General features: G+C 53.9%; 12 protein-coding genes across 12 annotated transcripts; 7 read left to right on the top strand and 5 right to left on the bottom strand.

The window, feature by feature from the left end:
* Positions 1 to 1571: 1571 nt before the first annotated feature.
* On the bottom strand, positions 1572 to 2288 carry J4E90_008728 (uncharacterized protein; the record flags this gene model as incomplete). Its single annotated transcript, XM_051438250.1, has 2 exons — positions 1572 to 2074; positions 2285 to 2288. The coding sequence occupies 2 exons, from the start codon at positions 2286 to 2288 to the stop codon at positions 1572 to 1574; spliced, it is 507 nt and encodes a 168-aa protein (XP_051288249.1).
* Positions 2289 to 3999: 1711 nt separating this feature from the next.
* J4E90_008727 (uncharacterized protein) lies at positions 4000 to 5461 on the top strand (the record flags this gene model as incomplete). Its single annotated transcript, XM_051438249.1, has 3 exons — positions 4000 to 4031; positions 4083 to 4671; positions 4718 to 5461. The coding sequence occupies 3 exons, from the start codon at positions 4000 to 4002 to the stop codon at positions 5459 to 5461; spliced, it is 1365 nt and encodes a 454-aa protein (XP_051288248.1).
* Positions 5462 to 6034: 573 nt separating this feature from the next.
* J4E90_008726 (uncharacterized protein) lies at positions 6035 to 6919 on the bottom strand (the record flags this gene model as incomplete). Its single annotated transcript, XM_051438248.1, is given in 2 exon segments — positions 6035 to 6901; positions 6914 to 6919. 2 exon segments carry the CDS (start codon positions 6917 to 6919, stop codon positions 6035 to 6037), a joined length of 873 nt encoding a protein of 290 aa, XP_051288247.1.
* Positions 6920 to 7602: 683 nt separating this feature from the next.
* J4E90_008725 (uncharacterized protein) lies at positions 7603 to 8126 on the top strand (the record flags this gene model as incomplete). The annotated part of the gene is made up of 2 exons (XM_051438247.1): positions 7603 to 7644; positions 7692 to 8126. 2 exons carry the CDS (start codon positions 7603 to 7605, stop codon positions 8124 to 8126), a joined length of 477 nt encoding a protein of 158 aa, XP_051288246.1.
* A 521-nt stretch (positions 8127 to 8647) lies between these two features.
* On the bottom strand, positions 8648 to 10538 carry ADE17 (bifunctional phosphoribosylaminoimidazolecarboxamide formyltransferase/IMP cyclohydrolase; the record flags this gene model as incomplete). Its single annotated transcript, XM_051438246.1, has 3 exons — positions 8648 to 9081; positions 9131 to 10468; positions 10520 to 10538. 3 exons carry the CDS (start codon positions 10536 to 10538, stop codon positions 8648 to 8650), a joined length of 1791 nt encoding a protein of 596 aa, XP_051288245.1.
* A 610-nt stretch (positions 10539 to 11148) lies between these two features.
* J4E90_008723 (uncharacterized protein) lies at positions 11149 to 11688 on the top strand (the record flags this gene model as incomplete). The annotated part of the gene is made up of 1 exon (XM_051438245.1): positions 11149 to 11688. One exon carries the CDS (start codon positions 11149 to 11151, stop codon positions 11686 to 11688), a length of 540 nt encoding a protein of 179 aa, XP_051288244.1.
* Positions 11689 to 11743: 55 nt separating this feature from the next.
* J4E90_008722 (uncharacterized protein) lies at positions 11744 to 12628 on the top strand (the record flags this gene model as incomplete). Its single annotated transcript, XM_051438244.1, has 1 exon — positions 11744 to 12628. One exon carries the CDS (start codon positions 11744 to 11746, stop codon positions 12626 to 12628), a length of 885 nt encoding a protein of 294 aa, XP_051288243.1.
* A 519-nt stretch (positions 12629 to 13147) lies between these two features.
* J4E90_008721 (uncharacterized protein) lies at positions 13148 to 14713 on the bottom strand (the record flags this gene model as incomplete). Its single annotated transcript, XM_051438243.1, has 2 exons — positions 13148 to 14259; positions 14707 to 14713. The coding sequence occupies 2 exons, from the start codon at positions 14711 to 14713 to the stop codon at positions 13148 to 13150; spliced, it is 1119 nt and encodes a 372-aa protein (XP_051288242.1).
* A 4079-nt stretch (positions 14714 to 18792) lies between these two features.
* On the top strand, positions 18793 to 20262 carry FAH12 (Oleate hydroxylase fah12; the record flags this gene model as incomplete). The annotated part of the gene is made up of 1 exon (XM_051438242.1): positions 18793 to 20262. The coding sequence occupies one exon, from the start codon at positions 18793 to 18795 to the stop codon at positions 20260 to 20262; it is 1470 nt and encodes a 489-aa protein (XP_051288241.1).
* Positions 20263 to 21227: 965 nt separating this feature from the next.
* Positions 21228 to 23688, top strand: NUO78 (NADH dehydrogenase (ubiquinone) 78K chain precursor, 5-prime end; the record flags this gene model as incomplete). The annotated part of the gene is made up of 5 exons (XM_051438241.1): positions 21228 to 21345; positions 21398 to 21421; positions 21482 to 21864; positions 21914 to 23502; positions 23559 to 23688. The coding sequence occupies 5 exons, from the start codon at positions 21228 to 21230 to the stop codon at positions 23686 to 23688; spliced, it is 2244 nt and encodes a 747-aa protein (XP_051288240.1).
* Positions 23689 to 25232: 1544 nt separating this feature from the next.
* On the top strand, positions 25233 to 26319 carry J4E90_008718 (uncharacterized protein; the record flags this gene model as incomplete). The annotated part of the gene is made up of 2 exons (XM_051438240.1): positions 25233 to 25237; positions 25299 to 26319. The coding sequence occupies 2 exons, from the start codon at positions 25233 to 25235 to the stop codon at positions 26317 to 26319; spliced, it is 1026 nt and encodes a 341-aa protein (XP_051288239.1).
* Positions 26320 to 26498: 179 nt separating this feature from the next.
* Positions 26499 to 27146, bottom strand: J4E90_008717 (uncharacterized protein; the record flags this gene model as incomplete). Its single annotated transcript, XM_051438239.1, has 2 exons — positions 26499 to 27085; positions 27143 to 27146. The coding sequence occupies 2 exons, from the start codon at positions 27144 to 27146 to the stop codon at positions 26499 to 26501; spliced, it is 591 nt and encodes a 196-aa protein (XP_051288238.1).
* Positions 27147 to 27785: the final 639 nt, after the last annotated feature.

The following is a 27785-nucleotide window of genomic DNA, read 5'->3' as shown; positions in this document are numbered from 1 at the left end:
TACGTGACAAGCGGAAGAAATAGACAGTGTGATTTTAGAGGCGTTCCAAATGTTGCGTGTAAAAACATGTATGATTCAGGACCTAGTATAGAGTCAATGAACGCCCTTCCAAATGGTAGAGTCGGAACGTTCCTCCCTCACATCCTACCCAACCTTGCAACCTTCCATCTTCTTGTGCCTGCGCTTTCCCAACGCACACGTGCAGAGTCTGTTTACACTGCAAGAGCAGCAAGAGCATCGTCATTAGAGCCAAACCTAGGTCTTTATAAACAGCTCATCCCCCCTCCTCCCACTATCTTTCTCCCACCTCACTTTCGAATCAACTCTTCACATCTCTCGTCCTGTTTCCTACTCTTATGAAGTCCTGCAACCCTTCTTGGTCTACCTTCTTGGTCTACCTCAACCTCTTTTGATCGACCATCCACCGCCCTCGCTTCTCATCGAACTTCAGAAGTGCTGCGTTTGCAAGCAATCATCATCACCAGTTCAACAGCTCCATCGGACGTTCTCAACCCAGCAGACCCACCCTCTTCACTCTCGACCGCCTATCTCCTGCCTCCTCGGCGTCCTCGAGTACCCACAACAATGCGTCGACTGAGCAGAAGATACATGCTGGGGTTGCTCGGGTTCTGAGGTGGAGGATACAAGGGCAAATTGCAAAGGTAGGGTCGGCCTTCCCAGTGGTCCCAGTCCACATTGCTGAAAATCGAAAACGCACTGCGGTGCGCGGAGAGGTTGGATGGTGGGTATGTTTACCCCCTCCCCTTGCTGACGAGAACTTAGATACTACAGCAGAGTGGACGCAAGGATAGGGAAGGCGGGCTTTTTACATTGCACACAGCTTTTTCACCACCCTACCAGTCAAGTGTGGTTCACACGCAGGCTGACACGAAAAAAAATGTGTGCAGGTTCGTTCCGCGGTTCTCACAGCTCGTTTCGTTCTTATCCGGTTCCGAACCACGGTTTGCTCGGCTCACCTGCAATACTTGTCCGCGAAAGTCGACGCGCCGCGCGTCTGAGTCCCCATTTCCTCTACCTTCGCTGGTACCGAGCCCAGTCCCGACGCTCATACGCTCGTTTCGTCTTCGGGTGAGCCAGTGTTCTTGGTACAACTGGCAGGCTGAGCTTTGGTGTTGGACTTCGGGTTCGCGGACGATTTGCGGTAAGGGTTGGCAGCAGTGTGTAGAAGAACCAAGAATAAACGTTTGTCTCATCCACGATTCTTGCAACGCGTTCCAATCAACAATGGGTGAGTTCCAGTTGTCTTGTGGTTTCGCAACCCAGTGCTTTGCAACGTTTGTCTCCTCTTCGATAGACTGATGTATCGCTCGTAATGATGAAATATGCCCGTGCGAAGACTACCGAAGTTTGTACACAATTCTTGAGCGCCTTTGAGACTGCCCATAGCCTATGTACGGATAGACTGATCGAGAGCAGAGGCTATCGAGGCCAGGTGCAACGGAAGGAACGCAGGAGTTTTAGATGCCATTAGTCTACTGATAGGTGGAACCAGACACGAGGAATGTGCATTTTCACTTGAATCTAATCTTTTCCAAGACTACGAGATCAGATCAAGCATCTCTATGACCATCGTGTTCCTCCAACTCTCGCCTCTTGCGTATATGCTCGCCGTAGATACCCCAGAAACAAGCGAAGATACCCAATATGCTCGATGTGAGAGTGACATAGTACGCTGTGCGGTAACACGAGAGACCCAGCTCACATCCACGTTGACCATCTGGCTCAACTACCGAGTTGGAGTCATAGACCGCACCGTAAAAGAGATTGAAGACGTTTCCACTGACGACGGGTGCCAGAGTCATGAAGCCCCAGTTGACGGCGAAGCCATCGGGACCAAACGCATCGACTACAAGCGCTGGGAAGACACCGAATAGAACGCCATATGCGAGTCCGGAGAGTCCGGACACAGCCCACAGGAAGTGGGGATCCTCAACACGAATGGCGGCGACTTGAGCCAAAGCAAAGATTGTGGCAGAGATGGCTGCGCACCAAAAGCGTGAGTGATGTAGTCGCTTGACAATAAGATCGGAACCAATGCCTGAAGATAGACGTCCTAAGAAGGAACAGAGCGAGATTATGGACACATGCCATAGCTGACGGTCAGCGACAAAGGCGTTCTTGACGGAGTCGTCCCAGTATTTCCAAAGGGCCTGAACGTCGTGACCAATATTGCTGCACCAGTCAGTGATGACCACGATGGAAGTCTGGAGTATACATACTTGATTGTCATCAAACCAACTCCAGATAGGAGACCCATGAGTACCCATAGCTGCCAGAATTCCGGTTTGTTCAGAAGTGCCAAACCAGTGATATCTACACATGAGTGAGCCGACTTTTTGCTTGCTGCATCGTCGTCATTGTCGATGATGTCGCCAGGGCCAGACGAGAGAAGTGACGAGGTCTCGGTTGAGGGACGGTCCTGTTCTTCTTCGGCTGCTAGAAGTGGTTGGCAGGTGACAAGGGGAAGACAGGGGTGGAAAGAAAGCAGCGCTTACTAATTTCTTGCTGTGGAAGAGCAGATGATTTGTACTTGGAGCCGTTGGATCTCGTCTTGTGGAGGACATTGGAGTTGCGTCGCGTACGTTCGCTGGTGGGTAGCACAGCATAGCCGGTGCCAGCTTTGTGGTCGACGACGATGAGGAAGGGTATCGATACCAGAACGAGTAGGGAGGTGGCGAGAGAAAGCATCATAAGCAACCCAGAGGTATTACCTGGGAATGCTATGCCGGCGATGAGAGTGTAGAAGAAGGCGCTCAATCCGAAAGCAGCCAATGGGCAAGCAGTAGCCGATCCGCGATGAGTAGGCCAGTTGAGTGTCGCTGTGATTGTTAGCATAGACCCAACATGAGGTGATGAGGGTATTACCCGTCTTCAAGGCAGCCTGGAAGGCAGCACAGCTGCCCACACCGCTGAAAAAGGAACACAAGGATATCAGGCCAACGCTCATGTAGCCTGGACCTCCATCATATGCTGGCGACAGTTAGACAACAATCTGGCGAGCAGGTACTAGGTATTCTACCGAGCTTGATCGGATAGTAGCCAACAAAGAGCGCGAACATGCCGATAATCGCAGCAAGTCGCGGGCTCTTTCTATCCGTTATGATGCCCATGGGTATGCCAGAAGCATACATGCCCAGGTTGGCGGCCGTTCCCTATTATTGTAAGACGACGTTCGTGTGCAGGAGGTACGCAGGATGGCATACGACGACATTACTCTGGGTCGCAGAGAGTTGGAGCTTATCGGCGAACTGCGGTGCCCATGCTGAGTAGGCATACTGGGGTCTGTTAGCATCCCACTCCAGATGTATGACGGAGACGTACATTTGTACCACAAGCAAGCGCGATTGCGGTGGCAGCAACGACGGATATAATGCGCGTCTTCTTGTGGGTGGGAGGCTGCTCTTCGGCGACCATGTTGGCCAGTGTGAATGAGGTGTTATTGCAGTGCGCTGATCATCGAGTGCGGGAGATATCGAGTTGCGCAATCGCGGACTGGAACTGATATCGGCACTTGCTAAGCCGAGGAACTAATAGCGCAGGTAAAGATATGCAAAAGAAGCAAGCAAAGAACGAAGGACGTGGAAGGAGTCTATAGTGCGAAGCAAACAAGAAGTCAGGCTAACCCCAAGACACCACACCGATGTTTGTCGAGTGAATGGAGAGTCGAAGTGAAGCATGGCCGTTGCAGCTGATCGGAGATAAGATGGCCAAGGCGTGACTTGGCGGCAGGAGCCGCGACACAAGCGCATGCGCAGGAACGTCACCGGCCTCATCCTCGTGCCTCCAGCTTCTCCACAACACCACCCCGGCGACTCACGGCATCTCAACCATGGGCGCATTACTATCCGTCCCCTTCCTGGCTATGCCCGCCATGGGCACCGTACGTTGACACGCTCCGTCGCGACTGCGCGCCGCTAACATGGCCAGGTTTGGAGCGTTGCCGCCTCCTGCTGTGGCGCCGCGACTTGCAGCGCCGTCATGGGCTCTTGCGGAGGGAAATGCGGTAACAGGTAGGACTACGAGCCTGGGAGATATGTTCATCGTATACTGACTGCGCGCAGCATCGCCACCCGTATCGCATACGCGCTCATCCTCCTCATCAACTCGATTGTCTCATGGATCATGCTCACCGACTGGGCCATGAAGAAGCTTGCCCACCTCACGCTGGATTACGTCGACATCAAGTGCCACGGCGAACAATGCTACGGATACGTTGCAGTGCAGCGCATCAACTTCGCCCTCGGTTTCTTCCACGTCCTCATGGCGCTTATGCTCATCGGAGTACGGTCTTCCAAGGACGGTCGCGCCACCATACAGAACGGCTTTTGGGCTCCCAAGATCATGGGCTGGATCGGCATGATTGTCCTGACCTTCTTTGTCCCGAACTCGTTCTTCATCGTCTGGGGCAACTACTTCGCCATGGTCGGCGCGTGTCTGTTCCTACTCATCGGTCTCATCCTGCTCGTGGATCTGGCGCACAACTGGGCCGAGTACTGCCAGGAGAAGATCGAAACCACCGAGTCGCGCGTCTGGACAGGCATGCTCGTGGGTAGTGCCATGTCCATGTACCTAGCGTCAATCGCCATGACCATTGTCATGTACATCTTCTTTGCAAAGAGTGGATGCGGCATGAACCAGGCAGCCATTACCGTAAGTTGACTTCTGGACATATGCTGAAACTAGCTAACTCAGTCAGATCAACTTGATTCTGCTCCTAATTTCATCCGTCGCCTCGATCCACCCCGCAGTACAGGACGTAAACCCCCGAGCTGGTCTCGCCCAATCCGCCATCGTAGCCGTTTACTGCACTTACCTCACTCTGTCTGCCGTGGGCATGGAACCCGATGACCATCAATGCAACCCCCTCATTCGCGCCCGTGGAACTCGTAAGGCGACCATCATCATCGGCGCCATTGTCACATTTGTCACAGTTGCCTACACCACCACCCGCGCAGCAACATACGGCCTCGCTCTGGGCGCCCAAGGCAATCCTCACGGAAACGGCTACGCTCAGGTTGGCACCGAAGACTACGAACATGGCCTGGTCACACAGCAACCCGAGTCCCGTCGCGACATGCGCCAAGCTGCCCTACGCGCCGCCGTAGAGTCTGGCTCTCTCCCCGCCTCTGCACTCGACGACTCTGACAGCGAGGACGAAGACGATGAGCCCTCCAGCAAGAAGAACCCGCGCGATGACGAGCGCAACGCGACGCAGTACAACTACACCCTCTTCCACATCATCTTCTTCCTCAGCACAACATGGGTTGCCACTCTCCTCACCACAAACTTTGACGAGAAGGATGTATCCGGTAGCTTCGTTCCTGTCGGCCGGACGTACTGGGCCAGTTGGGCAAAGATTATCAGTGCATGGGTGTGCTACGGCATTTACACATGGACACTGGTTGCTCCTCTTGTGCTGCCAGATCGATTTGACTACTGATAGCAAAGCAGACAATTAGATCACGGCATACTTTAGTTTGTCTTTGTACAACATGTTTTAGGATTGTATTATCATCTAGTACTATGTATGGTTTCGCGTCCGCCCACGTGTCGCGATTTGAGTACGAACAGCATCCCACGTTTTGACCTTAATGAAGTATTTTGTTTGTTTCCTCGATCCATGGTTTGCTCCTGAAGTGGCCATTTGGTGATGTCTGGGAATCTTGGGAGCGTAGCCGGAAATCCATGTCTCCCCATGATCCACATGACTGGGGTGTAGGCATCTTTACTCAATGATCGTCTACGAAGTGCAGGTGTGAGTGATTCCCATGTTCGGCATATCATGCTCATGTTTGGCCGGACTGTGTGTTCTGACTCGTCCACCTCGTTCATGCGCCATTGTCGATTGCCCCGCTCAGCTCCGCGTGGCTATATGCACAGCCCATAGCTGTGACTGGAATCGTATGTGCACTGAATAAGACGCTCACCGTCGCCGCTTGTGTGGGAGTCCCTAGTAGGACGAATGAGGATTCGATAAACCACATTCTCCGAAAAGAATGCGAGTCTTCCCACCTCAGCCAGTATCAACAGGTACCTTGGGTTTGTTCTTCGATCCAGGGGGTCTTCCCAACCGTGGACGGCAGGTAGGTATCTGCTGCCTCAGCTTTTTATGACGGTGAGGGTCCTTCGGCGGCTTCGGTGGCTTCTCTACCACCACAGGCTCATCGCCCGCTCTACGCTTAGTCTTCGATCCTGGGGGCCTTCCCATGGTATGACCTTCGGTAGGCTTCTTTAAGGTGCTTGAGACTTGGCCTCCGCGTGGACGAGGCGCTTTCTCGGACCACATTTTCAAGGGCCGACCGAGCTTGGGCGCAACGGCTGGAGTGACCTTCTTATCCTTTGCAGAAGCCTTGGAACGCCCTTCGGGTGGCTCTTCCACTTCAACGACTGGGGCGGGTACATGCAAAATGTTGGCTGGGATCTGGCGCATGAGCTTGAGGGTTTCCTGGTCGAGGTTGTCCCTGTCTGGAAAGATGGGCGATCCCATCCAGGTTAATTGTATGTCTTTCATCGTTCCCGAAGTCTTGAACTTGTCCTGACTCTTCTTTGATACCTTCGTGTCTTCTTCTAATCCCTCCTCAGGATCTTCCAGTAAGGCCCGCGGGGTATGCCTCACCGTGACACTTACTCCTTGCAGCCCTCTCTCAGTTGCTGCCCGGTTCCAAACAAATTGCTCCACTAATCCCTCCCGCGATATCAGTATGAAGCCCATAGGGCACAAACTGTTCGCTATGGCTTTCATCACCCCCGTCGTAGCCTTTTTTGTTGTTACCAATAGCCCCAAGACGTCCTTGTTGCGCCAATGCGGTGGTACACCCTGAAAGGATCCTTCGAGTTCGCGGATATGTTTCGGGTTGACACTATTACTCCTTGCCTTGCACTGTACGATGACGGGCATGGGTTCTCTGAGAGGTCCCAGCACCCAGTGTCCAATCAAGTCTATGCCCGCATCCCCCATACGACCTATGCGTAAGAGAGAGAAGCCTAGGCGCATGAGCGCCTGCGCCGACATGTACTCGTAGATAGTACCGATAGCGAGAGTCGAGGTCAAATTCAGATTGGTTTCCTTCGCATATTCGAGGAACGAAGTAAGCGAATCGTGATACAGAGAGCCGGGCGAAAGTCTCAGTTTGGGTAGATCAATTGGCGCAGCATTGCGCGCTGAAGTGGTCGCGATTCGGCGTGGGACGCGGTGCGGAGTAGTTCGGGGGAGCCGTGCGAGGAACGAGGTTTGTGGGAGCCATAGTGGGCGGAGGGAAGGTCGCATCACGGTATCCTGAGATAGCGCTTGGGATATGACATATTTACACGAGAATTGACGCGACCTAGAGTGAATGTGGGTGCCAGGCGTCGAGTGGGGTGAATTGGAGGGAAAGAGCATTCGCGTATAATTTGAGCCCTGGATATGGCGGTGACGCGCTGGGCTAGCCCAGCCGGCGCATTCTACAACTCGGACGCGATACTTGTCTGTAGCATACACACTCAGATCAAGCACGCCAAACTCGCAGCTTCGAGACGCGAATCCCCAGAGACTTCTTAACAGCTAGAAGCTTCACGAATTCAACATATCCACCTGCCACCATGGGCGACATCCTCACCCAAATCCAAGATGAACTGGACATGGTACCACCCTCCAACCAACACACGATCCCTCCTCCTAACAACCCCAGCTCCTAAACCAAATGTCCGCCGCCCTCCGTCAAATCCGCGAAAACGCGCCACCAAGCGTCCCCGAAGGCCAACAACCCCTCGAAACCTTTGCGCAACTAGAAGCACGCAACGCCGCCGAGAACACACAACAAGGCATAGCCCAAGACCCCTCACAACAAACAATCGCGGCCCCGCCCAAACCCTCCCCAGAGCAGTTTCAAGCAGATCTGAAAGAAATGGCACAGGATATTACGTTGAAGGAACAGCAGATTGAGAGGTTGATAGCGCATCTACCGGGTTTGAATTGGAGCGAGAGGGAGCAAGTGGATAGGATGAAGGAGTTGGAGAGGCAGTTGGAGGATCTGGAGGGGGAGAGGGTAAAAGCGGTCAAGGATAAAGATGTCTTGATGAAGATGGTTGAAGATAAGATAACGGGCGTAGGGAGGGTCAGATGAGGTTATAATGCGGCTGAAGCAGGCGCTTTTAGGACTGCGATCGTGTACGTGTCGCACCGGTACCTCACGCTACGTCGCATACATCGTCCGATTTCTCAAGGATATATCATGACGAAGGCCGTCCGACCGCTTTCTAGCTGCTGCAGTGCCGCCAGCATGTCTGCCGTTGCGGCAACACGGATTACGTTGAATATTCAAGAAGCACGCGGTTCTGCACCACTATAGTGATACTTGCAGCTGTGTCGAGCTCAGCACTTTGCTATCACATGTTCCTCTCGCGGAGAGACTGATCACCGTGCAGCAGGATGGCAGCAGGATGGCAGCACTCTGAAGGGCCTTTCAAGGCAAGGAGTAGGCCGTGCCACTCAATAGATCACAATTTACTGATGGTCGAGTTGGAGGTTGAAGTATCCGCATTTTGAAGGTATCGTAATCTCATCGCATTCAGACTGGTCATCTCGCCAGTTCAATGCACGTTCAAGTCATCAGCAAGTATCATCTTCATCTCTCACACCAACTTCTTAGTGGTGGAACAACCGGATGTGCTGCTCAACAAAGGTGATACCCAGCTTCTCAGCCGTCTCGAACACGGCGCCATCGTTCTGGCTTCCCGTAGGCGCAGCAATGTACTTGGCACCACTCCGGTGCGCCCTGAAGACATTGTCGATGAAGGGGAAGAAGGCGTCAGAGCTGACAGCGACGCTCTCCATCTTGGAGAGCCACTCCTTGCGCTCATCGGCGGTGAATGGCTGGGGTACCTCTTCGAAGTTGGCCTCGAAATCGTCGCGCTCGATGCCTGACTCGGGCACGAGACCAGAACACAGGAGGTCGATGGCGTTGGATTTTGAGGGGCGCTTAGTGCCCTTCTTGAACTTGAGGTTCAGCGTCTTTGAGTGGAAACGCATCCACCAGTTGTCGGCTTTGTCACCAGCCAGGCGAGTGCAGTGAATGCGTGCTGTACAGGGATTAGTGGTTGCTCACCATATAGGATATTTCGAACTTACATTGCTGACCAGCTCCGAGACCGACGATCTGGCCATTGAGCGCGTAGCACACACTGTTGGACTGGGTGTACTTGAGCGCAATGGTGGCGACAGTCAAGTCGCGCTGGGCAGGCTCCGGAAGAGCTCCAGAGTTCTTGGGCACAATCACGGTGTTGAAGGTATCGGCAGGAACGATCTTGGCGTCGTTGCGGTGCTGCTTGAGGGTGATGCCGAATACGGTCCTGGTCTCCTCGGGGCCTGGGACGTAGTCAGGGTCCATCTGAAGGACCAGGTACTTTCCACCCTTCTTCTTCTTGAGGATCTCCAGAGCTTCGGCGGTGTAGCCGGGTGCAATGACACCGTCGGAGACCTCGCGGCTGATGATCTTCGCAGTCTGGACATCGACCTCAGCGGACAGGGCAATCATGTCGCCGAAACTTGACATCCTGTCAGCACCACGCGCCCTAGCGTAGGCCTGTGCCAAACCCGACTTCTCAATGCCCTCAATGTCGTCGACCATGTATACCTTGCGCTCCACCTCACTGAGGGGGACTCCGATAGCCGCGCCCGCAGGCGAAACGTGCTTGAAGCTGGCTGCCGCTGGGTAGTTGAGCGCCTTGGTCAGCTCCTGCACCAGAGGCCATGCGTTGAGCGCATCGAGCAGGTTGATGTATCCGGGAGAGCCGCAGAGCACCTTGAAGGGCAGAGACTTTTCCGGCATCGAGACGGTCGCGGGCTTTTGGTGAGGGTTTGCGCCGTATCGGAGGGTGAGGAACTGGTCGCCATCGCCTGCGTACTTCTTCCTGAAGAACTCTGAGATGGCGGTATCGTATGATGAGGTCTGCTCGAAAGCCTTCAACGCGTAGCGCTGTCTGCTGTTCTCTGAGACCTCGCCGTCTTTCTTGAGTTCGGTAAGGAGGTCATGGTAATCGTTGGGGTCGCTGATGATGGTGACGCGTGCGTGGTTCTTCGCGGCGGCCCTAAGAAGGGTGACACCTCCGATATCGATCTCCTCGACGGCCTCTGGGATGGTAACGTTGATGCGCGCGACGGTCTCGGAGAAGGGGTACAGGTTGCATACGACGAAGTCGATCTTGTCGATGCTATTGGCGGAGAGGTCTGAGTCGTCCGAGTCGAGGTTGCGCGCGAGAATGCCTCCGTGTACGGCGGGGTGGAGCGTCTTGACGCGTCCACCGAGCATCTCAGGCGCCTTGGTGATGGCAGAGACATCTTCTACGGGGAAGTTGGCCTGGCGGATCATCTTGGCCGTACCGCCCGAGGCCAGCAGTCGGACACCGCATTCGTGCAGTCCCTTGGCCAGGTCAAGAAGACCGGTCTTGTCATAAACTGACAGAATCGCTGTCGCAAAGAGTTAGGAGTAATCCATGGGTACTGGTAGCGTGTGATTACCTGTCTTTTGGCCTCCCATGTTGACTATGATTTGAGTGTTCAGTTGTCAATTGAAGAGAGAGGCAGTCAAGTAAAGCAGAGATCTGGGGTACAAAACAATGGCGCACGACACACTGTGGAGTTTTTTTGGCGTCGCGGGGCTCAGAAGTGACCTCATTTGCCTGCCCCTCCATGGCTTTAGCCCGATTGGCCAGAGCTCGTCTCCGCTACGCGACTGCGAGACGCAAACTCCAGATGACTACGGCTCGTATCCTTTAGATATACACGTAGCTCCCGCCGTGCATCGCCTGTCTTCCCATATCCATGTGTCGTACCGATCATGGCGTCCACTCACCGCTCGTCAGCTCTTCCACGCAGTGTTGAGCTATGAGCCAATCGCCATGGCCATGTCAATTATCGCGCCTCGGTTCTCCGTTGCGATACGCATATATCAGCCGCTGAATCTCTCAAGAATCACATCCGCCGCCATTTGGACCTCATCGCGGCGCGCGTTTCTTTTTTGTGTCACTTGCATGCACATCAGTACCCGCGACAAGTCACCACCCTCTCTAACTTGCCGCGGGCCTTCCGACCCATCCATCTTCGAACGCGTACTTCCATTCCCAACGCATTGAGATCCCGTAGACATCATGACAACACATAGTAGTACCGAAGACCTCGTCAGCCATCTCCAGTCCATTCTGCTGGAGCTCAACGCGAACCCCTATCCTGATGTCGCGTGTCCGCCAAACCTGCCTAAACGCGCTTCTGTAGCCCTCATCCTTCGCATACAACCAAACTACTCGCATTGGCCTGACAGCTCCGATAGCCCTTTGCCGCCTCGACGCAGACGATCATCTGTCGCACAGCCTCATTCCGAATTCGACTTTGAGTCGTCACTAAGCGCCTTCTTCTCACAAGAATGGGTCAAGCACGGCGACCCCGAGCTACTGTTCATAAAGCGAGCTGCACGGATTGGTGATAAGTGGAACGGACATGTTGCGTTGCCAGGTGGAAAGAGGGATCCAGAGGATGAGGACGACCAGGCAGCAGCAGCTAGAGAAGCGCTCGAAGAGGTTGGCATTGATCTGAGCCCTGCCAATGCGATCGCGGTCGGTAATCTGCCGCAGCGGATCGTCACGACGAGCTGGGGCAAAGTACCGTACGTCGTCACACTCAACATCACTTAGACTTGGATCATGGAGACTATAATCGACCGAACCTCGGCTGACCACAAGCAGACTCATGGTACTATGCCCGTACATCTACCTCCTGACCTCTCCCGCCTACCCACAGCAACGCCTGCAGCCCACCGAAGTAGCCTCGTCACATTGGGTCCCCATTCGCGCCCTTCTCTCGCCGGCTCTCCGTACACACGAATACGCCGATGTCTCGGCGCGTCTGGCAAAGTCTGAACTTGGTATCAAGCGCTGGTTCCTACAAGCCATGCTGAGCAAGATGATGTTTGCTGCCATACAACTCGTACCAGCCAACTCGACGCATTGCGCAACCATCCCCGATTTCATACCCGTCGAAGCAGCGCCACAGAGTGTCACAAATACAGTCAGAGAAGCATTGGCAGGCCCCGAGGGTAGATCCAGGGACCGCAAGCCTCCATTATTGCTATGGGGTCTGACATTGGGCGTCGTAAGCGATTTTCTAGAACACATGCCGCCACACAACGCGCTGGAGCTCTGGACATACCCTACGTTTACCAACTGGGACGTGAGGTTCGTCATGTGGGCCATGTCATACCGGTTCCGGAAGCAGAAGTCTCTGGAAATGAGCACAGCTGCCTCGAGCGTGACAACGACGAATAGTCAGGATGCGACAGGACTGCCTACACAAGACTTCCCAGGTATTGGCAGTGAAGCGCTTGGGTCTTTGGAGGAAGAGAAGCCCGGCGAGGTCGGCATAGCTGGCTTGGGTGTAGGAAGAGGGTGGGGACAAAGCGGGAGAGCGAAGATGATGGCGAGAGGCGCTGCAGTCAACTCCATGTTGGAGGGCTACTATCCGCTTGTCAGGAGGGCGGTTGCCACGGCACTTGTTGGGCGGATCAGTGTTGTGGCTTTGGTTGCGTTTTTGGCTTGGAAGAAGTTGGATGTTAGATCGCTAAGAGCACGACTGTAGTGGTAGAACGATACATCTTTTTGACGCGCAAACCTTTCGATTTTCATCCCCAATTCTCTGTCTGTTCTGCCATTATGCGCAATGCCAGACTAGGGTAGTCAACCTCATTTCTTAGTATGGTGGCCTGATTTCGCTGACAGCTGACTAGATAGCATTCGGGCTTCGTACTTGAGTCTAGTTACAGGTAAGAGCATGCTTCCGACGATGCCATTGGAACTGTCATTTGTTGAATCCATGTCAGGCTTTGAATACCACATCTGTATATGCGCAACGGAATAAACACTCCCAAGATCGACGTATCCTCCTCGTTCATCCATGCTGTACGTGATAGCTACTAGCGGACGAGCTGGTCTGCCCCAGTGTTGCTATTTCCTGGTTCAGTAGTGACTACATCAATACAATGAGGGCTTCATGAAGGGACTGGTCGGGCCGAAGATTGAAACATCGTGCTTCAAGGCCGTAGGGTCTGATGCGAAGATCTGCTGAAATTTGCTTGCACAGCACAGTCCCTACCTGCCCTTACGACATACCCTGTAAAGACCCCAATACAACATCCTCACACTTCGCATCATACTTCTCCGGTCTCGCAAACGAGACCTCCGCTCGATTCCCAACAGCAATCTCACCCCAACTCTTCTTCTCCGGATCAAAGACCGGCCAGCCCAGCTTCGTCAGTCCATCCTTCGAGTCCTCAGTGAACGCCGCAACAGCGCGCTGCACAAGCCTGACAGTGTCTTTCTGTGCCTGCGTTTGAGGGAGGCCACTGGCATCCGCAGAGCCACCGAAAATCATGTTCAGTTCAGTCCCGTGATACGCACCAGATGTAGGATACAGACGGGTATTGTTCCAGTCGCCGTAGTATCGGTAGACCCATGTGGGTACACCAGCATCGATGCGTGCATTAGCTTCATGGGAAACGGGGCAGACGAAGGACTCAAGGAGGAACTGGTCACCCTGCGCCTTCGTCACATTTCTACCTTGGGCAAAAGCTGGGATGACATAGTAGCTTTGTTCGTGGTCGTTGTGGCCGTGGAAATAAGGCAGTTTAGCGAAGTCGCCGGCTGCTGAGCGGGAGAGGTAGTCGGCGAAGATGGTTTCGTTGTCGACCAGGGGGTAGAAAGGCGGTGTTGAACGGACGGGACTGCCGCCTGGGCTGGGAGCGATCTTTGCTGCGGCTTCTGACAGGACTTCCCAGGTTTGACGGCGCATGCAGGATAGTGTGTCGTTTGATGAGCCGCAGCCTACTAGGTTGACGATGTCAACCCAGTTGGATCGTTGCTTTTCTGGGGTGTTCATAGGGAAGCTGAATGCGTTTCCTGATGTGGACATGAGACCGTGGACGATAGGGTTCTCCTTGTACGCATAGGACCACCAGTCCACAGCTGCACCGCCGGAAGATTGACCGGATATGACGATTTTCTTCGCGTCTCCGCCAAATGCTGCGATGTTCTTCTGGAGCCATTCCACTGCGAGACGCTGGTCCCGCAATCCTAGGTTGGTTTCTGCATCAGGGGCACCAGGGAAGCCAAAGACATTGAGGCGGTAGTTGACTGAAACGACGACGATGTCCTCGTTGTTTGCGAGGTATTGGCCATTGGCAAAGGGCGTGTTGGTATAGCCACCAGCGAAGCCTGTTCAAGTAAGACAAGTGGACGTTGGGGATGGGAGGACAAATGATGACCTACGTCCTCCATGAAAGAAAACATAGACAGGTTTCTTCGCCTTAGCAGACTTAATGCTTGGCTTCGACCAGATGTTCAAGGTAAGACAGTCCTCACTTGTGGGCATTCCAGCACCACCAGCAAACTGAAATAAGGGTTCAAATCAGTACCTATTGGCAGGTGTGGGTAGTGTTGCATATCAATGGTAACGTACTTGGAACGGTTAGCACAGTTATAGATAGAGTATAGGGTACTTCGTGTGTGTCAAGATGCACGAACTCGCGAGCTGTCGCTACGGCGTCTTGCACTGATATGCCCTCTGTTTCTGGGATTTCGTACCGGAGTCAAGGACAGTCAATGCTTGAGGAGTAAATCCAGGAAATTCGGGCCAGCTAGGAGGTTGTTGTGGGCAGCCACTGTGCATAACATCAGCCTAATAATACATGCGGCATCAATACCAGACGCCTACTATCCCTGTTCTGATCGTCAACACATTTGCATCCTATGGGCTGGTAACGCCAAATAAATGCTTACAAAATTGGCAGCAATATAATCATCCTGGCCTTTGTATTTCTGAGGCGCAGCGAATCGTAAAGCACCAAGTGGTGGCTGCGCAAATGGGATGCCCAGATACTCCCAGACCCCGTTGACTTTGGGTGAACGATGGCCTGTGATCTGCCCGTTCTCCGTCTTCGCGTGCTCGTAGGAGAATGTCTTCGGCGCAGCCAGAGACAACTCAATGGCACATAGCCACAATGATAGGGTTACAAGACTATGCATCTTGATCTAATCACTCCTTACAAGAGCAGCGATTGTCGACAGAGAGGTGCGGCTGAAAATTGGTGTCCGTAGGATTGTGTGCTCTTTGAGATGCAGGAGGCAATAAGAACGCTGGTCGCAACCTTAGATTCGATTGCTGCCGTGCGCGAATATAGTTGGAAATGCCTTCGATGTCCTTATGTCCGAACTACCCTGCAGGACAGCTCGTACAACTACGCCGCATACAAGGTTCCTTGACGCCTTTCCTCAAACGGGAGGCCGACGCGTGAAGGATTGTCGCTTATGTGTTTCCCGGGGTCGGAGGAACACTGATCGGTTCACCCGACCCGAAGATCACCACATTCGATAATGTCTCTCCACTGATAGCGATATGAGCTGTTGTTACAGCCAGTGAAGTTGGGTCCATGACATAGAGACGTGAAAAGGCAAAGTGGGCTCCACGGCACAAGCATTTGGTTGCAGACCGAAGGATGAGAACAAAGCATTCAGATAATGACCTTGTCCGCTCGAGGCTTCGACTTAGTTGTGTCTTTCGCACAGAGCAATTTGTCGAGCGATACGGACTTCCATACGAGATGACGTTCAATATGGGTTTCCCATTAGATGGTGAAGCCAACCAAGGATGGAAGCTGTACTTGACATCTCTTGTAATGATCATTGTCGCTGGCCTCACGGTCGTTGCCAGAATTGTCGTTCGACTTCGAGGAGATGTGGCATTACGCGCTGACGACTACGCGATCGTAGCGTCTTTGGTAAGTCCAGTGTATGCTCGCTGGTGTTCTGACTAAGACGTATTAGCTATTCTCCATATCGATGTCGGCCTTTGTTCATATATCTGTTGGGTACGGCTATGGCAAACACAAGGCTGATCTTTCGATCGAAGAGTTGCGGACGTGCCTCAAGTTTTTCTGGTTCGCGCAGACACCATACAAAGTCGTGATGTGCCTGAACAAAATCTCCGTTATCCTGTTGTACAAGCGCATTTTCAGTTCAAGCATGCTCATCTCACGCCACTTCCGTTGGATGTATTATTGCGCGCTTTCCATCGTTGTCGCGTCTGGGATTGCCACTGTTTTCGCGACTATCTTCCAATGCGTCCCAATCCAGCGATCCTGGGATAAGGATATCGAAGGAAACTGCATCGACAGCTCGGAATTTTGGGTCGCAAACGCCGCGATCAATATTACGACAGATGTGATCGTATTGGCACTGCCCATCCGGGAAATCTCGGGACTACGGCTCAAATCCCAAGAGATGATTCTCCTATACAGCATATTCTTGCTCGGCGGGTTGTAAGTATTGCTTGTATAGACAGCTATCTTGCGTGTGCATCACCATATGCTGAACATGCACTGACAGTATCATTAGTGTAACAATAACGTCCATACTACGTGCTACAGCCGTTACTAATAGCGTGCGCAACCAACGAGACGAAACCTGGGATTTTATAGAGCGAGGCCTCTGGACGTTGGCCGAGGCAAATCTAGGCATAATCTCCGCATGTTTGATTGTGCTGAAGCAAGTCGTGTGCCGCTATTTCTCGTCAGCACTTGGAAGTATAAGGAGGACGCCCAAAGCCAGGAATGAACACTGATAAACAATGGTGCTTCCACCTCATACAAGAAAAAAACCTGAACAGGCCTGCGGGCTACATCAAGACAAAAACCTGAAAAGTGGGTGACCCAACGTAAACGTAGGCTCCAGGGTGTTCAAGTTTTTCCTAGGGTGGCGTGCTTCACTATAGCATGTGTTGTGTTGATCGTGAACCCAGTGCCACACTCAAGGTCCACGTATGCGGTAAGTGGCCAATTGTGACGAGTACCTCGGAGACACGTGAAAACCCCTTTAGGGTCTGCGACTAGAGTGATCGATTTCCAGCACGAGACCTGCCCGGTGCATTTGAGATCATCGCCGCCCCAGCAAAACGTTTGTAACATGTGGAAATCGCCATTGAAGCTCGTCGCTTGCTAGTATGCGCCAAGATCAAGGTTGCAAGTCCCAGGATCGATCTGAGGGGCCCGATAAAGCCGTTGAACGTGTTTTAGGGGCGATCCTCCGCTCAATATTCTCCGTGATCCACTTGCCGGTGGTGATGGGGTAGTGGGGTTGGCATGTGAAAGTCCCGAGTACGTAGGTGCTAGTCGCTACAGCGCGACCACACTTATCGAAGATGGCCGAGAGAAGGCTGAACGCAGTTCCAGAACCGGATTAGTCTGTAAAGAAATGCGTGATGAGAAGAAGAAAGTTGACATCATTAGAGTGTGTTTGGGGCGAAAGATGTGAGACGTCCTGCTACAACGGCCCGAACGGAGGTGAGTCTCAGCAAGAGACCTTGAACGCGAGCAAAGCATAGCGAGTGCAATGTGTTCTGAGTATCGTGATACAGGTGTAAGAGGAGTACTGCGCTAGACGCCAATTCGACGTGGTTCGAGGACCGTTGTGGTATGGCTTGCGAGATTCTGCTAGCAAAGATAAGATAGACTAGCGTAACCGAGAGCGCCAAGCGATGCACCTGGACATGTACGGGGCAGTCGCTAGATGTGAGATGACGATGTATAGTTTGTTGGGACCGACAAAGTATGTAAGCCGACCGTTGAACAGCCGCAGTAGATAAGCGTCGAGGAGCCCGTCATGCGGTGCCACGCCATGAAAAGGCCTCTGGTAGCGATGGCAGATGTGATGGGAGCTCGAGACGTGGCCCAAAGGACCCCTCCACGTGTGGAGACGCGTTCGAAGGGCGAAGGCTGAACCTCGGCGGGGTCTGCGGCGAATCAATCTGGTTGAATGGTGCCTGGCGCGCTAGCCCAGACCCTGCAGCGAGGCCTGCACCATCCGTGGGAGGCATTCCGACTTTTTGCGATGTGCGCCCACAACGTTTTCGAGCCATTGCGGGCCTCCGTAGAGTGCGCATTGCTTTTGCTCGTGGTAGGACATAGTAGCCTACACACCCAGTAGTGTAGCGGGTTTCATTCGGCGCCAACTCAGACAATCGCCACCAATTCAAGCCCGGCAGATATCCACCTGGTACCTGCGGGCGACGACTCTAGGCGAGGCGCTGGAGTGCGGGTGGTGATGGGCACAAACAAGCGGTCTGCTTGCCATACTCGTGCCTAGCGACGCGCCAAGCCAGCGGATGAGAGCGATCTGCTGAAAATTCAGGGCCCCATGTAGACTGGCTTGTTGCGGGAGGGAGCTAGAGAATGCAGTGCTGGACACGCATGCCGGTGGAGATGGCACCGTGTACCACGCCTCTCGACCAGGACAGAGCTGTCCGTGTCCAGTGCGGTGGCGAGGGAGGGCAATGGTGAAAGTAATTTTTGCCGAGTGGAGAGAGATGCACAAGGTGTAGAGAGAAAGCGTGCTAGTTGATGGAGCCGGACCTGTCTGATTATCGAAGCGAAACGGCTTCTCGAACGCCCCTGGCTCGTCGACCTGCCCATTCCTACCCTGGCGCATACCCAGAAATTCATCGACACCGCCCTGAGGGCCCTGGTTTAAATTCCCACCTGTCCCGCACACACAGCGCCCTTCTTCACCCAATCTCTCTCACTCTCTGAAAGTCGTACAGACATTCATCCACCTGCCAGTCCCGGCACACTCACCAATTCGCAGCCTGCCCTGCATCTCAACAGTTGATAGCCCTCTGGTGCTGCAACTGCTCAGGCTTGCTCCCCACCCCCAACCCTCGTTCCCCTCCACCACCACACCACAACTTCTCCCACCATGGCAACCTCGACTGCCCGCGCTCAGCAGCCAGTGCTGAAGAGGAACATGACGGCCGATTCGACTGCCAACTCAGTCTCGGCTTCACCCTTCGACTCGCCAGCTGGCTCAGCCTCCAACACGTCGCTGTCCTCGATGGACGAGCAGCCCCAGCACTCTAAGAAGGCTACCGGCAAGCTCCTCGACACCTACGGCAACGAGTTCGAGATCCCCGACTACACCATCAAGCAGCTGCGCGATGCCATCCCCAAGCACTGCTTCGAGCGCTCTGCCATCCGTGGTCTGGGCTACGTCGCCCGCGACCTCGCCTCGCTCGCCGCTACCTTCTACGTGTTCCACAACTACGTGACTCCCGAGACGGTCCCCAACATGCCCCTCCGCGCTGGTCTCTGGGCCCTATACACTGTCCTCCAGGGCTTCTTCGGCACTGGTCTGTGGATCCTTGCCCACGAGTGCGGCCACCAGGCCTTCTCGCCCTCCAAGGTGCTCAACGACACTGTCGGCTGGGTCTGCCACTCTCTCCTCCTCGTTCCCTACTTCTCCTGGAAGATCTCCCACGGCAAGCACCACAAGGCCACCGGCCACATGGAGCGCGACATGGTCTTCGTCCCCAAGACCCGTGAGGTCTACGCCACCCGTGTCGGCAAGGCGATCCACGAGATCTCCGAGCTGGCTGACGAGACTCCCATCTACACCCTGCTCCACACCATCGGCCAGCAGCTCGGTGGATGGCCCATGTATCTCATGGCCAACGTCACCGGCCACAACAACCACGAGCGTCAGATCGAGGGCAAGGGTAAGGGCAAGAAGAACGGCCTGTTCAGCGGTGTCAACCACTTCAACCCCTCCAGCCCCCTGTACGAGAAACGCGACGAGCACCTCATCCTGCTCAGCGACCTCGGTATCGCTCTTGTCATCGCTGCTCTCACCTTCATTGGCAAGAGCTACGGCTTCAACAACCTCTTCGTCTGGTACATCATCCCCTACCTGTGGGTCAACCACTGGCTCGTCATGATCACCTTCCTGCAACACACCGACCCCACCCTGCCCCACTACGATGCCACCACCTGGACCTACACTCGTGGTGCCGCTGCTACCATCGACCGCGAGTTTGGCTTCATCGGACGCACCCTCCTTCACGGCATCGTCGAGACCCACGTCCTCCACCACTACATCTCCACCATTCCCTTCTACCACGCCGACGAGGCCACCGAGGCCATCAAGCCCATCATGGGCAGGCACTACCGCTCTGACACAAAGGATGGTCCCATCGGTTTCTTGAAGGCTCTGTACAAGAGTGCACGCTGGTGCCAGTGGGTCGAGCCCAGCGTCGGTGCTGAGGGCGAGGGCAAGGGTGTTCTATTCTTCCGCAACCACAACGGCCTCGGTGTGCCACCGCAGAAGATCGATGCTCCCGGAGCTAAGAAGGCTACGAAGATGGAGGTTGGCCCTGAGAGTGACAACGAGTAAGCGATGATTACGAATCTTATTTTTTAGAGCGGACTATTCTGCCACGGCGTTCGGGAGTCGCCCGATGAGGCTGCAAACTTTACTTCTTGCGGCGCACATTAGACTAGAAAGACCAGTCAAAGTATGATTTCGGTGTAGTGTAGATCTTTTGTCGCAGGCCCTTGAGGGATCAAACAATTTCAAAAGCTTTTCAATCAGAAGAAACCACCATGCAGTCGTGATTGTGAAGAAGTGAGATGGGTAGCTCGAGTTTCCCCGCACACGATGTCCGCGGTGACCCGGCGTAAACGTGACGTTGGCAGAGCCGCATACCTAGGTACACGTACGAAAGCCTGACCGGCCCTCCACACGCGTCAGATAGACTTCTTGCATCAAAGCCGTTGCCGCCTTGTTATCCCGGCTGCTTGCAAATGTTGCCTCACGAATACCCGCAGGGTTCAAGCTCGGAAAAAAACCTCTACTACACGCACACCGCCCCGGCATAGGCATGATGGCAAGAGTGGTGGCCACCATGTTGTAACTCATCGAGAGCAACGCGCCGTGGGCCAGCGTGGAAAGCATGTACAGTTTCATCGCCACCTATCATGGAGCGTTGAGCCATCTCAAGCTCCACCACACACAAGCAAAGCTTCTTCTTCAGTCAAAATGTAGCGACGTTGGTAAGGAACAAGATATCATCAGAAAACCTCGTCTGCTCCAGCTACCTCGCACGGTGAGTCGTGCTCTTGGGCACGTAATAGAGGATAGCTAGGTGGAGTGCCAAACTTTCCTACAATAAATTGTGCCCGAAATGAGTGAAGAAGAGAAGGTCGGAGGGCGGCCGGCGAGAATTTTGTGGCAGGCGCGAGCGGCGCACTGGCCAATCACGGCTGGATTATTCAGTCGCCAAGCCTGAGCGATGCCATCGTGAACGTCAGTTGGAGCTCCGCAGCCACAAGTCCATCGCCATCTTTCAGAGCCTCACAATGCTGCGGCAACAGATGATCCGGTCGCTGCGGAGGCCTGCCTTCCGCGCAGCCCTCAATGGCAGCCGGGCCTTGAGTGCCTCGGCCCGCCGCCCAGCAGACGTTGAGCTCACTATCGGTTTGTGCCACTCCCCATTGCGGGCGGCGAGGTATGCTAACGCCCGTGTCAGATGGAGAGAAGGTATCAATCGAAGGTACGAAGCCAGAACACACCCCCTCGTGACTGCCCACACGGTTCTAATGCGCCCCAACAGCCGGCTCGTCCCTCATCCAGGCCTGCGACAAGGCCGGAGTTACCATCCCGCGATACTGCTACCACGAGAAGTTGATGATTGCTGGAAGTTGCCGTATGTGCTTGGTCGAAGTGGAGCGGGCTCCTAAGCCAGTCGCCTCTTGCGCATGGCCTGTACAGCCCGGCATGGTCGTCAAGACGGACTCGCCTCTCGTCCACAAGGCGCGTGAGGGCATCATGGAGTTCCTGCTCGCCAACCACCCTCTGGACTGCCCCATTTGCGACCAGGGAGGCGAGTGCGATCTCCAGGATCAGTCCATGCGATACGGTGCCGACCGCGGCCGCTTCCACGAGCTTGAAGGAAAGCGTGCGGTGGAGGACAAGAACGTTGGCCCATTGGTCAAGGTAGGATTCTACAGTGTCTGGTCCCAAGAAAATGGCTTACAGATAGCAGACCTCCATGAACAGGTGCATCCACTGCACTCGTTGCGTCCGTTTCTCCAACGACATCGCTGGTGCTCCTGAGTTTGGCTCTTTCGGCCGTGGCAACGACTTGGAAATCGGCACATACCTCGAGACTGCCCTTGATACCGAACTCTCCGGAAACGTTATCGATCTCTGCCCCGTCGGTGCCCTTACTTCGAAGCCGTACGCGTTCAAGGCCCGCCCATGGGAACTATACAAGACTGAGTCCATCGACGTTCTTGATGGACTTGGCTCAAACATTCGCATCGACGCCCGTGGTATCCAGGTCATGAGGGTCATCCCGCGACTCAACGATGACATCAACGAGGAATGGATCAACGACAAGACCCGCTTCGCCTGCGACGCTCTCAGCACACAGCGCCTCGTCAACCCACTAGTCCGCGTTGACGATCAATTCCAGCCCGCCACCTGGGAGCAGGCGCTGGTCGAGATTGGCAACGCATACAAGAAGATCGCACCCAAGGGCAACGAATTCAAGGTTGTGGCTGGCCACCTCGTCGAGACTGAGGCGCTGGTTGCCATGAAGGATCTTGCCAACAGACTCGGCTCAGACAACCTGGCTCTTGACCAGCCCGGTGGCAGCGAACCCATCGCTCACGGAATCGATGTCAAGTCGAACTACTCCTTCAACTCCAGGATCTATGGTGTTGAGGATGCCGACTACATTCTCCTCATTGGCTCCAACCCCCGATGGGAGGCTGCCGTTCTTAACGCTCGCATCAGGAAGCAGTGGTTGAGGACAGACCTTGAGATTGGCTACGTTGGTGAGGACTTTGAGAGCACATTCGAGTACGAGAAGCTCGGAAGCAACGCCAACGACCTCAAGAGCGCTCTTTCTGGGGAGTTCGGAAAGAAGTTGGCTTCGGCCAAGAAGCCCATGATTATCGTCGGTAGTGGTGTCACTGAGCACGTTGACGCCAAGTCGATTTACGAGCAGGTTGGATCTTTTGTCGAGAAGAACAAGGACAAGTTCCACACCGAGGAGTGGAACGGCTACAACATCTTGCAGCGAACAGCTTCCCGAACTGGTGCCTACGAGGTTGGCTTCACCGTTCCCTCGTCTGAGGTCGCCCAAACCAAGCCCAAGTTTGTCTGGCTTATGGGCGCGGATGAGGTTAACGAAGCCGACATCCCCAAGGACGCCTTTGTCGTCTACCAAGGTCACCACGGCGACCGCGGCGCACAGCTCGCCGATGTCGTCTTGCCTGGTGCCGCATACACCGAGAAGTCGGTCACATACGTCAACACCGAGGGTCGTGTACAAATGACCCGTGCTGCTGTTGGCCTTCCCGGCGCTTCAAGAGAGGACTGGAAGATCGTCCGAGCGGCATCAGAGTACTTTGGCGCCGAGCTGCCTTACGACGATGTTGAGGCCCTGCGTGACCGCATGGAAGAGATCTCACCTGCCCTCAGGAGATACGACCTTGTTGAACCCGCATCGCTACCTAGCTTGAGCAAGGTTCAGCTTGTAGACCAGAACCAGGGCGCACAAGCAACTGGTCAAGCGCTTAAGAACCCCATTGAGAACTTCTTCTTCACAGATGCCATCTCGAGAAAGTAAGTCATTTCCACGTTACTCGCCCACTTTGTCACATCTACTGACCATAACACAGCTCGCCAACCATGGCCCGTTGCTCGGCAGCCAAGGCCCAGAAGAACCCCAAGACAAACTTCATGGCACCTGGTGAGCCATACCCACAAGTCGGCTATGGTCCTCAGGTAGCAGCAGCAGCGAACGTTTAGATGTGCATTTGGTCATGGTTGAATATTGGGCTTTATTGGGATTGTAAATAAGCATTGTGACACGTTTTCTCGATTTCGGCACGTGATCCGCGATAAGTAGAGAATCGAAGCGGTACCCGCGCCAGGTTGTTCAAAAATCCAGTCCCGTGGCATGTCTGTAAAGGTTGAGGTATTTAATTCCAAAATACCAAGCCTTCACACAGCCTTGTACAAGCCGTCAGCCAAGGCGCTACGCGTGTGCGACCCACGTTCGCCTTCGTCGCGATCTCTTCAAGATGCCAACCACTCCCCACATTTTCCACTTATATTACCACCTGTTGCTTTCTTGTGCAGACCAAGCCTCTTGTCATCACCACCAAGCTTTTGGTGTCGTTGTGTCTTGTGATCGCAGACCGCCCAAGTATCACCGAAACGCTAACATTTACCCCACGGATCGACCGAACAACTCTACATAAAAGGCGAACACCACTTTGCACAAGAAAGAGAGGGTTGCAGTCGCTTTAGTCGTCTCTCACAACCTCGTGAAGCAGGAGAAGATATTTGTTAAGCTTTGCCGTCAAGCTTCGCCGAGAGTTTAGCAGAGCCATCGAAGAAGCCGACATAGCCGTTCGCCGGATTTTGAGGGTCCGTTCAGGGTTCGGTGGCCAGCCATGCCTACCTTGGCGGTCAACAACTTCAACATTGTCTGTGCGACATTGGGAGGGTTCATTACGCTTTTCGGCCTCGTCAGCTACTTGATGAAAGAGCATTATTATCTTAGTGAAGCCTGTAAGTTGCTGACCGCCTGGGTCTGGACCATGGGAATCTTGGGCAAAGAAGAGCGCATAGCTAATCTGCGTGTGTTTAGTAATATCACTTATCGCTGGACTCATCTTTTCTCCACATGCGACGAATTGGATCAAACCAGAAGAATACGCTCTCAACGATGTCGAAGTGCTGGATACTATTACCCTGTACTTTACGCGCCTGGTGCTGGGTGTCCAACTTGTCCTCGCAGGTGTGCAGCTTCCCTCAAAATATCTGAAGACAGAATGGAAGAGCTTAGCTTTACTACTCGGCCCGGGCATGACGTTCATGTGGATCGTGACCAGTCTGCTTGTCTTCGCTATGGTCCCGCACATCAGCTTCCTGCATGCCCTGGCCGTAGGCGCTTGCGTCACACCCACGGATCCTGTATTGTCCAACTCCATCGTTAAGGGAAAGTTTGCGGATGCAAACATTCCGAAGGAGTTGCAGAAGATTATCGTGGCTGAATCGGGAGCCAATGATGGCCTTGGGTACCCGTTCTTATTTCTACCGCTCTACCTTATCGAGCATATTGGCCATGGAGGTCAGGGCTCGGACAACAGCACTAGAGTTGCAGTAGGCCTGTGGTTCGGTGAAACTTGGGGCTACACAATCATACTCAGTGTGGTTTACGGAGCTGCCGTGGGTTGGATTGCGAAGGAATTACTGCATTGGGCTGAAGAGCGGAAATACGTGGACCGCGAGAGTTTCTTGGTGTTTGCAATCACTTTGGCTGTAAGTTTCTCATGAGAATCTTGATGATGTGAGAGTCACTGACCGCAGAATTAGCTCTTCATTGTTGGCACATGCGGTATGATTGGTAGCGACGACGTGCTTGCCTGTTTCATCGCAGGGAACACATTTACCTGGGATGACTGGTTCCGCCTCGAAACGATGGACGACTCATTCCAGCCTACCATCGATATGCTCTTGAACGTATCCATCTTCATCTGGTTCGGCGCTGTCTGCCCGTGGCGCCTCTTCGCACACTCGCCCGTCATTCCCATCTATCGGCTCATTCCCTTGGGTATACTCGTACTGCTGTTCCGCCGTCTGCCCATCATCTTCGCTATGCACAAACAGATTCATCAGATTGAGCAAAAGCGACAAGCACTCTTCGTGGGCTTCTTCGGTCCCATCGGTGTGAGCGCCATTTTCTACCTCTACATCAGTCTCGAGTTTCTCGCCAAGATTCAAGTCGATGGCGAAGTCAGGGAAGATGCTGCATACCTGATGGAAGTCATGAACGTGGTTATTTGGTTCTTGGTAATCTGCTCAGTTGTAAGTACACTCGTCTTCCGTAATCTGAGAACCTTGTTTTCTAATGTCAACCAGGTCGTTCACGGTCTGTCCATTCCTCTCGGAAAAGTCGGCTTCTTCATCCCTCGCACCCTCAGCACAGCTTTGTCCTTTGCCCGCACAGGCTCTAACTCCCCCGAGGACACCGGTCCAGCTTTCCACATCGAGGGAAATGACCAGACCATCACCGATGCCGAAGCGCGTGTTCGCCGCCGTCCAGGCTGGTCGCGCAACGGTGGCGACTCGCTGCCAAACCGCGTCGTGCGCATCGGCAGGTCTATAATCAGTTCGGGGACTAGCTCGGCGAGTACATCAAGGGCTACATCAAGGGCACCTAGCACGAGCCGCTCAGCTAGTCAGCCACCAGTACCGATGGCCAGTGTCAACGCCTTGGTCTCGGACGGGGAGGGTGCGGCGCCCAAAGGAGGTGTGAAGGCTGGTGGTGAGAATGGCGAGGCGCCAGACCCGGCTGAGAGAGTCATTCCTGGAAGGACGATTCGCTTCCATGATGAGCAAAACAAGACCAAGGTTGGAGATGAAGAGTAGGGAATTGATGGTCGATCTTTTTCCTATGTTCAAGTCTGTGTGTTCAAGTCGAACACATTGGTGGCATTTAGCGACGGTATTTGAGCTATTTCGAGATTTATCTGAAGCCCGTTGTATCATCATACTCATTAGAGTATTAAAGACGTAAAATATCGTCATCATGTCCCGATTATGTCCACTCAAACCACACCAACAACGCCCTTCTCCCCACCCTCCCTCCTCGCGATCTCTTCTACATCCACAACCGTCCCCTCCCTAACACTCTTCTCCAACTCCTCTCTCTTAACCGCACACCTCGCACTATACGTCGCCTGATCCCTCTTACACTCCTTTTCCCAGAAGAAGTTTTCACCCCAGCACGCCACGCCGACCAATTCAAGCACTAGCACAGACACGACTAGTCCCGTGGTCGTTGCTATCAACCGCAGGCTATCGAGGTGTGCAAGAGGAAGAGTGAGTATGATGACAGAAACAGCAGCGCGGAAGAGGAGACGCACGGGTTTGCGGAGTCGCTGGTTGGGAATCGTGCGGTGGACGTGTGTTGCTGAGATGACGGTGAGGCAGAGGAGCGAGATGCCTAGACCGCCGCAGTAGAACCAGACTAGGCCATCGGAGATGTGGTCTTCGGAGCGGGAAACGAAGGTTTCTGATAGAGATTCTAGGGGTGCGGAGGCGGCGTCGTGGGCGCGGACTAGGACGCCGAGGGCTGATGCGGATAGGACGAAAGACATGATGAAAGGGAGGTGGGCGGAGAACCATGTCAAAGCTGGTTGATCGTTATTATCGGCGTGGGAGCGTTTGGGGGTCTGACTTACCAGAGAACACATGTCGGCGGATAGCATGTGTATGAAGATTGAACGAGTCAATCTCAAAGTACACCCAATTCAACACGAACGTCTGCACCAAACCCAGCACCGCCTTTCCAAAGAACGCATTGATACCCATCGCCACACTACTCTGATACAGCAAGCCCAATACACAAGACCCAAACACCAGCGTAACGAACGCATTCGTCCGCTCAATTCGATGCTCGATATTCGTCGCGGGATAGAACTCCAGACTCCTCTTCCACGACTCAGGCACGAAGCGCGCGATGGGCGATCCCGGCCGCTGAAGCAACACCATGCTAAACTGGCCGAAAAGATCGAACAAGATAGCCACCCAAATAAGTCCCTGTCGCTTCGGTTCCTCCACACTCACGCTCGCCATCCAAAGCACCGCCGGTATCAAAGAAAGTAACGCATTCCCCAACATACTCCCCCTCACCATGGGGATACGCCATGCGTACCAAAACCAACAGCTCGTCACAAACAGTCTCGCCGCGAGATAGAATCCTACAAGCGGTGCGTACGTTCTCTCCCACGCCTCAACCATGTTCGTCGTAAAGCCCAACAAACACGTTAGCAGAAAGAGTACAGAAACCCGCCTGATCACATCATCGCTATCGAACCACGACACCAGCACTC

This window comes from Alternaria incomplexa (genome assembly GCF_024043165.1).
Source record: "Alternaria incomplexa strain BMP 0042 chromosome Unknown scaffold_13, whole genome shotgun sequence".
NCBI lineage: Eukaryota > Fungi > Ascomycota > Dothideomycetes > Pleosporales > Pleosporaceae > Alternaria > Alternaria incomplexa.
Note: the sequence above shows the minus strand (reverse complement) of the source record. Positions and strands in the feature narration are given on the sequence as shown.